The following is a 9,914-nucleotide window of genomic DNA, read 5'->3' as shown; positions in this document are numbered from 1 at the left end:
TTTTTTTTTCAGAACCGGGGGTTGAACTCAGGCCCTTGTGCTTGCCAGGCAAGCGCTTATTCTACTGAGCCATCTCCCCAGCCCCAAGTTTTATCATTCTTTATAGCTGTGTAGTACTCCATTATATACAAGTACCACATCTTTTTCAACCATTCCACATGTGACGGGCATCTTGGTTGTTTCCAAGATCTGGCTATCACAGATTGTGCTGCTATAAACATAGGCACACATATATCCCTATGATACGACACTTTTAGTTCCTCCGGGAAAATTCCCAGTAGGGGGATAGCAGGCTTGAATGGGTTTCCAGCCCTAGTTTTCTAAGGAGTCTCCACACTGATTTCCATAATGGTTGCACCAGTCTACACTCCCACCAGCAGTGGAGAAGGGTTCCCTTTTCCCCACAGCCTCTCCAGCATTTGTTGTTGGTTGATTTCTTTATGATAGCCATCCTTTCTGGGGAAGTTTAGTTCTTGCAGACTACCCCAGTGCCTTTAAGACTCATGGCCTGACATCTGTGGAAAGCTGAGTCACAAGCCAACACTGTGGCCTCTGTGACATCTCCAAGCCCTCCTGCCCTTTCTTTCATCTGCTGCAGTTTGGACTTGCTAACTGGCAGGCTGTGGCGCACCACGCAGGCACAGGTGAGGCGTGGCGGGCATCGCCGGCCAGCTGTCAGGGCTGCTTGAACACACGGTGCGTTTGGTGTAGACGGTATGCAGAGCACCTCATCTGTGCCTCTCCACAGGGAGCTCCTTGTGGCTGTGTCAGAGCAGCAAGGACCTGTGCAGCTTGAGTGCCCAGCACGTGGAGTGCCGGCCATCCACGGTGCAGCTGCCGCCCGATGCCGAGATGTGCGCCTACGCTGCCTGCCAGGACGCGCTGTGGGCCCTGGACAGCCTCGGGCAGGTGTTCATCCGCACGCTGTCCAAGAGCTGCCCCACAGGCATGCACTGGACAAAGCTGGACCTCTCGCAGCTAGGTAGGGTTCTCAGGCGCGGCACCTGGCCACCCTGAGCTGCTTTGGGTGAGTCCTGTGGGCGTGATGGCAGCTGCTGCATTTCAGGAGGCCAAGTGGCTGCTCTTCTGGGCTGAATGCACCTCCTGCTTTTGTAAGGATCCGCCTTCCCACCCCTAGGGTCTACAGGATTTTCAGCACCCAGCGTGTCTGCGGCACGCCCAAGAGTTGCCATGAGGAAGTGCTTAGAATAGCACTGCTGTACAGCTGCCTCTGCCTACCCGAGTGTGGGGCAGAGCCCTGGAACTTCTAAATCTGAAAACTCGAGGCTGGCTCAGGGCCCTGGGCCCCACTCGGGCCGTGTGCCCAGCTGCGGGCTCTTGCTCAGCCAGGCAGCCTGCTGCTGCTGACCACTTGGTTCTCCTCCACCCCAGGGAGCATGGGCTACGCAGTATGGCACTGTCTGTGAATGGTTCAGTCAGAGGCCAAGGGCTGGCACACTTACTCGACAATACTGGGCTATTACACCCTTGGTGGACTTAGAGCCTTGAGGGTTTTATCTTAAAGCCAGAGGCCACAGCAGGCAGCTCCCAGGATAGGAAGTGGGCTTTGCTGTGTGGGCCTGTAAGGAGGGTGTCGAGGGCACCGCAGGTGAGCTGTTAGCAAATGTAATTTTTTTCTTTTGCCAGGCAAGTGCTTATTCTACTGAGCTATCCCTCCAGCTCCCTTCTTTTCCTTTTGATGTGGGCTGGGATCCAGGGTTTGTACATGCTCCCAAGCACTCCAGCGCTGACCCATCCACCAGCCTTTAGTTTCTCATCTTTGAAGGTTCCCCTCACATCTTTTTATCATATGATTAACAAAGAAAAACAGAAGAAAATGATTCTTAGTTCATTCTAAGTCTCACCGGGCTCAAGTTCATGCCTTACCACAGCAATCGCCTGTCAGGTTGAGCTCATGTGGGCCTAGGCTGAGACACGTACCCGCCTGATGGCCCCAGGCACTGGTGACTGCTTGGCCTGCAGTCTAGGAGGCGCCATGTGGCGCCGGGCAGGTGGCAGAGCAGCTAGAGACCTTCACGACTCCCTGCCCTGCATGTTCTCAAGCCTCGGCCAAGGCCACACCTCAGGGTGCACGCCAGGGTTCAGCCAGTCGCAGCCTCCCCCTTCCTTTGAAGTATAGAATCAAAGTTCGCAGATGAAATGAGAGGTTAGGCACTCTACACACATAATTATAGCACAAGCACCTGTTTACCTGCAGGAGCCGTACAGCTGACCAGCCTGGCCTGTGGAAACCAGCATGTCTGGGCCTGTGACTCCAGGGGTGGAGTCTACTTCCGGGTTGGAACCCAGCCCCTGAACCCCAGCCTAATGCTCCCCGCCTGGATCGCCATCGAGCCACCAGTGCAGGTAGGCCCCCTGTTCTGCGCAAGAGCCGCAAGAGCCGTGCTCCCGGTCCTTGGCAGGGGACTGCTCCACTCACTGCTTCCCGAGCTCAAAGTCTGTGTCTGCAAATTTTCTCGATGAACCCACTACTGAGGATTATCTGAGTACACATTTGAATCTTCTATCTGAAAACAAAAGGGTTTATGTCTGACTTTACAAAATGAACCTTATTTTTTTCCAAATCAAGCAATACCAGAGGGGGGTGATGGCACATGCCTACAACCCCAATTGCTGGGAGGCTGAGGCAAGAGGCTCAGGCGTTAGAGGTCAGCCTAGGTTCTATAGGGAATTTAAAAACACCTGAAAAACGGGCCCAGGAGATGGCTCAGTAGAATAAGCACTTCCCTGGCAAGCACAAGGGCCTGAGTTCAATCCCTGGTTCCGCCAAAAAAAAGAAAAACTTTATGGAAGAAACCCAAACAATATCCAAAGGTGTAAGGAGGGTAAATGCCCTGTAAACTGGTGGAGCTGTGTCTCATCAGTGTTTTGTGCTGCCTTCTTGGTTGGCCACCCCACAGTGCTCGGGCAGAGGTCCGACTTTAGGCATCACTTAGGTGCCTCTGAAGACCTGTGCATGTGGTTCCTGTGCCAGGCATGTTTCTGTGAGAATCTGGTGTGATGAGAGCCTTTGTTCACACGCCTGCTGTCCCCGAGCTCAGGCCTTGTTGGAGACGAGAAGCTGCCATGTGTGGAGACCCCTGAAGGGGAGACAGGGCACTGGCCTGGAGTCAGGATGCCTGTGCTCCTGACTGTTCTAGGGGTGAGGATGAGGCCACAGAGATGCAGGGACACAGTCAGACATGCGAGTCGGCATCGAGACCGTGCCTGAGGCAGGAGGATCCCTCGAGCCCAGGAATTGGAGGCCAGTGTGGGCAGCATAGCCAGACTGTCAGGCCTGGAGGTCCCTCCTCCTCTGTGTGTTGTGAGAGGGCCAGTGGAATGATGGGGACCATGGTGCCTGGTGGGTTACGAAGTGCCGCTCCCCAAGGTCATGCATAGGGAACCTTGACTCACACACAGTGGTGGTCACTGGTACGCCAGGCCATCCCTGCGGAGACGTGCTTGTCACTGACCTTGTCAGCGCTGCAGCTGCACGGTGACAGTGACAGCAAGCTGGCCTGCAGGTGGCTACTGGCCCCAGGTTCTATCCTACGGAAGGAAGGATGTAGATAAGTGGGTGAGTGAGCTGGCGTGTGGCTCGGGGAAAGAGCACCGGCCAAGCATGAACAAGTCCCTGGGTTGGTCTCCAGCACCACAAAGACAAAACGTGTTCCGATTCGCACACCAGAAAATTCGTGCTGATGACTCAGTGACTCCTTCGTGCATTCCTGAGGAGGCCGTGCAGCAGCCCCGCCCCATCTCGTTTCCGTTGCCTAGGTTTCCTATTTGCACACTTCCATAAGCACTTTCCTGAGTCCCGTGTTGTCAGAGGTCATCTGTGCTGTGGCCCCCACGTATCCTCCTTGTTCCTCTTCAGGCCTGGTAATGCTCCAGCTGGAGACCATATCCTGTGCGTGCATCCAGTAGCCCAAGCGTGTGCTACTACGCCCTGCTGCTGGCTTCAGGACACTGTGCCTAATCTGTTGCCTAGTCCAGCACCAGACTTACACCTGTGTTTCCTGTCAGGAGCTTTATAGTTTTAGTTCTTCCTTTGAGGTGTTTTATACATCGTGAGTTAATGTTGTATATGCCGTGATGTAGGCGCCTGGATTCATCTTCTGTACGCAGATACCCAGTTCTGCTGACATCTTTAATTGACAAGACTGTTCCTTCCCCCATGAAATCGTTCTGGCTCCTTTGTTGCAGTCAGCCGATCGCGGGCCGAGGGACTAGTTTGTCACCGCACCCTTCTGTCCCACGCCTTGAATTCCTGTCCTTGGGAACTGTCCTACACGCTTACCCTTGTTATAATTATGAGTCCCCCAGGTTTTTCAAGATTGTTTTGACTAGTCAGAGTCTCTCCTATAGCCACGTGAATTTGCAACTTTTTGATCACTTCTGCCAAAAAATGCCCGCAGCAGTCGCACGGACCACAGATGGGGGTGGAAGTTTCGCAGTCTGAGCTCTTTCCCTCCGTGAGCGCCTTCCCATTTATTTAGATCTTTCTTTTCATTTAGTAATGTTCTACAGTTTTCAGAATATATGCTTTATCCTTTATTAAAGTGACTCCTAAGTCCTTTTTGATGTTAACATGGAATAATATGGAATTATTAGTTTCAGATTGTCTATTGATATTATAGGCTTTTGGTTTTATGCTTTTTTTTTTTTTAGATTTGGTGTTCTGTTTTGGAGACAGGCCTAGGCAGGCTGGCCTTGAACTTGCGCTCCTCCTGCCTCAGGTTTTTGAGTGCCTAGATTACCAGATCGCTTCCCAGCACCTGGCTTATTCTTATGTATTGATTGACGGGATTGTGATCAAGCTGCTGCTCATAGAACAAAGATAGCAGCAGGCTTTTATTGATTTGCCAAGGTGGGCGAAAGTTCAGTGATTTCCATTAGCCAGAGCCAGGGTTTGAAAAGAGCGTCTCATGATGGACTTGGACCACTGGGTGACAATAGTCCGCTCCTCCTAGTTGTTGAATTTTCCTGTGTCTGGTGTTGCCGTCCTCATAAAATGTTCCAGCCTTGTACGCAGCGAGCTGATTCAGGGCCAGCGTCATTCAGGAGCTGCTAAGTGACTTTCGAGGCAGGTCCCATCCTGTATGGCCACCTGGCCTTTAGGTGGGGGGCAGACTCTTGCCCAACCTTCCTGTAGTGATGGGACAGAGCGTGGCATCGCATTCCCCGGGGAGGACTCCCCTTCTGGGAAGACCCCCCCCTCCCAGTCTCCTTAGACAACTGGGGTCCCTGCCAGTGGACACAGTGCCCCAAGGCTGCCTCTGTGGGGCTCCTTGTTGTGTTTCAGATCTAAGAGCTCTTCTGTGCATTCCTTAGGATTGTCACGTACAAGATCACATTTGCACATGGACAGCCATAGTTTTGTTTTGTTTTGAGACAGGGCGTCACTCTGTAGTTCAGACTCCCTTTCAACTCACTATGTAGCTGGGCTGGCCTTGAACACATGGCGACCCTCCCGCCTCAGCTTCCTGGGTGCTAGGATTTGCAGGTGTGCATCACCAAGCCTGGCTGAGATATTGGGTTTCGTCACGTGCTTCATCTGGACCTGCAGAGATGATGTGTGGTCTTCCTTCGTCAGTATGTGCTGTGTTGAGTTTTGCATGCTGGATCGCATCTTTGGGTGACAGGTGTCATTTGTTAGTGTTGTTGAGGGTTTTCATACCCTTGTTCACGAGGAATCTTAATCTGTGGCTTCCTTTTCTTGTCAAGAGTTTGCCTGGGGGCTGGGGAGATAGCTCAGTGGTCTAAGCACCTGCCCAGCAAGTGCAAGGCCCCTAGTTTGATCCCCAGTACTGCATGCCCTGCCAGCCCCAGAACCAGGCATGGTGGCACATGCCTGTGATCCCAACGCTTGGGAGGCTGAGGCAGGAGGATCACAGAGAATATGAGGCCAGCCTGGGCTACAAAGTGAGCTCAAAGCCAACCTGAGCTATACACCAAGATCCTATCTCAAAAAGACCAAACAACAACAATAACAACAACAACAAAGAGTTTGCCTAGCATAGTATCAGGGCGATGCTGGGCTCCTGTGATGCCTTGCCAAGCATCCCTTCCTCTCCTGTGTTGGGGAGAGTTTGTAAAGGGTTCCTTAGATGTCAGAGTGTGGGAATGTGGGCCTGGGGCTTTCAGGGAGCTTTTATTTGTTTACTTACTTACTGGCATCCAGTTTGTGACCTCCTTGTAGTGTTTCTATTTCTATAAGGTTGGAGTAATGTCCCCTCTGAGTTTAATCATTCTGTCTTCTCTCTTTTCCTAAGTGCAGCCAAAGATCTGTCCATCTTGTTGATTTTTTTCAAAGCCATCTTTTGGGTTTGCCAGTTTTCTCTGTGTCCTCATTTTTATTTTTATTTTTTTTTATTTTTTTTTATTTTTTTGGCGGAACCGGGGATTGAACTCAGGCCCTTGCGCTTGCCGGGGAAGCGCTTATTCCACTAAGCCATCTCCCCGGCCCCTGTGTCCTCATTTTTCAGCAATGCTATGCATCAAAATCAGATTTGCTCTTGTCACCAAGCCGTACCCTCACCCTCATTCTGCCTTTGCCTTTTGGAGGCAGGGTGTCTGGGTTGCCCAGGCAGGAGTGGGAACGTCAGTCCTCAGCCTCTTGAGTAGCTGGGATAGCAGCCCTGTGCCACTGTGCCAGCTCCTGCTCTGCTGTTCCTGCCACACATGCTGGCTCTGCACATTTTGCTGGAGAGTGACAACTGCGCCGCCCAGCTTTCCAGGAAGTATTTGTCCTCATCACGTAGCCATGGAGACCTGTGGAACGCTGGATGGGAGCCAGGATAAGGAAGTGCTGATCGCAGTTGGGTTGTGTCCAGAGAACTTTGCTAGGAGCTGGATGGGGGGGGGGAGGTGGGCGAGGTCAGCCGGCTGTGGGAGTACAGAGAGCCCCGCCTCTGCCCCACAGCCTGTCCCCATCACCTAGATCATAACAGCACTTCAGAGCCAGGGTTGGCGTGCAGGGGGAGAGTTTGATTGGAGTCTACTCACCTACAGCTTTGCCCAGAAAATGGTCAGAATAGGACAGATCAGCACGAAGGTGCCTTGACAAGCGGTGCTTAGCTGGGTTTAGGCAGAGTCAGCTGTGGAGGCCACTGTGTGACCAGAGCCGCCGCGGCCAGTTAGCGTTGCTCACGCCGTGGCCACCTGCACCTGGTGCGCTCTTGCAGTGGCCTCCTCCGGGAAAGCAGCTGCTGCCCTGTTCTATGGGCCATGCTGTCTCTGATGCCATCGTCACACTGAGTGGGAAGCCAGGACTTCCGCGTGCTGCTTGACGCTTAAGGACAGGACAGGACTGCGGCCCTCATGTTAGGCCATGCCCAGACCTGGACCCACACGGCCACTCCCGGAGGTGACAGATGCTATAAGGGACACTCACCTTGTGCTGCTTAAGTGCTGTAAACACATCTTCCCCACAGTCCTTATGATGGTGCATGTGGCTCTTCCTATCTACCTGACAGCTCAGAGAGGTTGAGAAAGTTGCCCGAGGTCCCAGTGCCATGGTGGCAGGGTTGGGGTGTGGGCGTGGGGGTGACTTCTGACCCAGCTTCCCCGTGACTGAGGGCTGTCCCGGTCCCGGGGGTGCCTCTCAGGTGTTCTAGGGCACAGCACCAGGGGTCTTCCTGAAAAGGATGTGGTGAGAGGTACAGACCGGAGATTTGGCGCCAGCGTATGAGTGGCTCTGGCCTGGCATCCATCCCCAGCGCCACCAAAACCAAGCATTTGAAAGCAGAATGGTTTGCTCCAAATACCAGGAAGTAACGGGTGATGTGTTGCAGGTGCCCAAGCTGGGTGCTGGCGTCCTGAGCTGGTGCAGCAGGGCATCCACGCATGGATAGCCTGCAGCTGCCTTAGCAGCAGCTTTTCAGGTTGTTTTTGTTTTTTGTTTTTGGAAAAAACCTCCCTCTCATAGTGGCTTTGGGGTGAAGCTTCAACAAAGTGCTCAAAACAAATGACTCAGTGTTCAGACTTGCTTTCATTTGTACAGGTATTCGGAAAATATTTATAGCTGTGTTCAGTGTCTTAAAAGATGGAAGTACTGTTACATTTATTTATTTTTTTATGTATTTAGTACAGGGTCTCAATACGCAGATTGGACTTGCAGTGATCCTCCTGTTTTCATCCTCCTATGCACTGGGATTATAGGTGCGCGCCACCATATCCAGTCGCGGTCACTGTCTCAGTGCGCCCTGGCGGCGGGGCCAGCACAGCACGCCAGGGCTCCCAGCCTGGTTGCCGCGCCCTGCCCACACAGGCCCTTTAGTCTGCTGAGCTGTCTGGCCCGCCCACCCGGGAGTGCTGCTTTGGTGTGAGGGCTCTCTGAGTGCCACAGGGAGCTCAGACACCACGCATCTGTGGTACGACATCTTACAGCATCATAGACTGGATCTGAGAGGGTGGGCTGGCAGAGGAGCACACCTAAAGCCTCCCACTGTGAGGCTGAGGTGAGAGGACCATAGGTTCAAGGCCAGCCTGGGCAACTTAGTGACCTTTTGAAACCAGTCCTTCTCAGGCACCTTCTTCACCATCCCTGAGGCTTCCTGTGCAGGCCCTGCTCCTCCTATCAGCCATTCATGTCCTCACCGGCCACAGCACCTGCTTTCTGCCATCTCCTCCTGTAGGGACTGGCGTGGTCAGGTCATGGGCACGAGCTGTGTCAGCAGTGGCCTTGCCTGGCAGAGCACTGTGACGTGGAGCCAAGCCAGCCTTCAGGTGTGGGAGCGTGGCTGCTGTGGGTGTTTTTGTTAGTTAATACACACAAGACAGGTGCTCATTCAGAACAGGACCTGGGGTTAGCCAGTGAGACCCTCATGACCCTGGCTGCCCTGGGAGACGAGACTGCATGGAGCCCTCAAAGAAAGTGAGTAGCGCACTGGGAACAATGGGCCCTGCCAGGCCAGCCTGGGCAGCTCCTGACCTGCGGGTGCTCAAGGTGCCAGTCGGCTACTTTTTCATTCTTTTTCCGGTGCTAGAGTCAAAGCCAAGGGGCACACACTCACTAGGCAAGTGCTCTGCCTCTGACCTGCGCCTTCCACCTGCATCTAACTGTTTGAGACGGACTATTGCCATGCTGCGCAGGCTGGCCTGAACTCCTGGCACAAGCAGTCTTCCTGCCTCAGCCTCTCCAGTGGCTGCGACCACAGGTGCTACTACCTGAGCAAGGTCAGCTTTTGTGGCTCGGTCTGCAGCCCTTGTGCTCCCGGGCATGTTCAAGCCCTGGGCTGTGAGACCTGGATCTCTGATGCTCCCCGGGCCACTCGACCCCCACAAGCACTTCACTGGTGGGAGAATAGCAGGCGCTTCTGTCTGGAGGGTGCAAACAAGTGCCGTGGTCTGGGGCCCAGGACCGGGCCAGGGCCCCTCAGTACTCATCCTCAAGCCCGTCAGGTCAGGGAGTAATGATACAGAGCTGTCCCAGCCAGGGTCTGGGGCATGCATTCGGAGGCTGAGGCAGGTGGGTCACCATAAGTCTGAGGCCAACCTAGGCTCCACAGTGAGTTCAAGGCCAGCCTGGATTACAGAGCAAGACTGTCTAAAAAATAAAAAAAGAGAGAGGTAACCCTTCCGGGTATAGTTGCAGGCTACTGTGGAGTCACACACACTGACTCTGGAGCAGAATCCTGGAACTGGGGCAGAGAGTTCAGGGGCTGCAGGACTGAGAATTTCACCAGGCCCAGGGCGGTCTCGGCTGTCCTCGAGTACGTTAGGGCATTGTGGTTTGGGGCTTGCGCGGGGGCGGGGGGGCGTAAACAGATACAACTCAGGACCCTAACTATAAGATTGTCTTATAGTAGTCACTCGAGAGAGTGCAGTACATCTGTCCACACCCAAGAGAACAAAGACTCCAGCTGAGGCAGGTGGGTCCCCATAAGTGAGCCCATGGCAGTGTCCCG

At 53.6% G+C, this 9,914-nt stretch overlaps 1 protein-coding gene across 2 annotated transcripts in view; it reads left to right on the top strand.

Annotated features, from left to right (window-relative positions):
- Positions 1-9,914, top strand: part of Tecpr2 (tectonin beta-propeller repeat containing 2) — a 73,347-nt gene that overhangs the window by 52,337 nt on the left and 11,096 nt on the right. For both annotated transcript variants that reach the window (XM_004645398.2, XM_023705680.1), the window contains exons 16-17: positions 749-982; positions 2,219-2,367. In XM_004645398.2, coding sequence (XP_004645455.1) covers positions 749-982; positions 2,219-2,367 — 383 coding nt within the window. The remainder of the gene's footprint in view (positions 1-748; positions 983-2,218; positions 2,368-9,914) is intronic.

Source organism: Octodon degus, unplaced genomic scaffold (genome assembly GCF_000260255.1).
Source record: "Octodon degus isolate 3935 unplaced genomic scaffold, OctDeg1.0 scaffold00226, whole genome shotgun sequence".
In the NCBI taxonomy this organism is placed as follows: domain Eukaryota; kingdom Metazoa; phylum Chordata; class Mammalia; order Rodentia; family Octodontidae; genus Octodon; species Octodon degus.
This window is presented reverse-complemented; position numbering and strand designations above follow the sequence as displayed.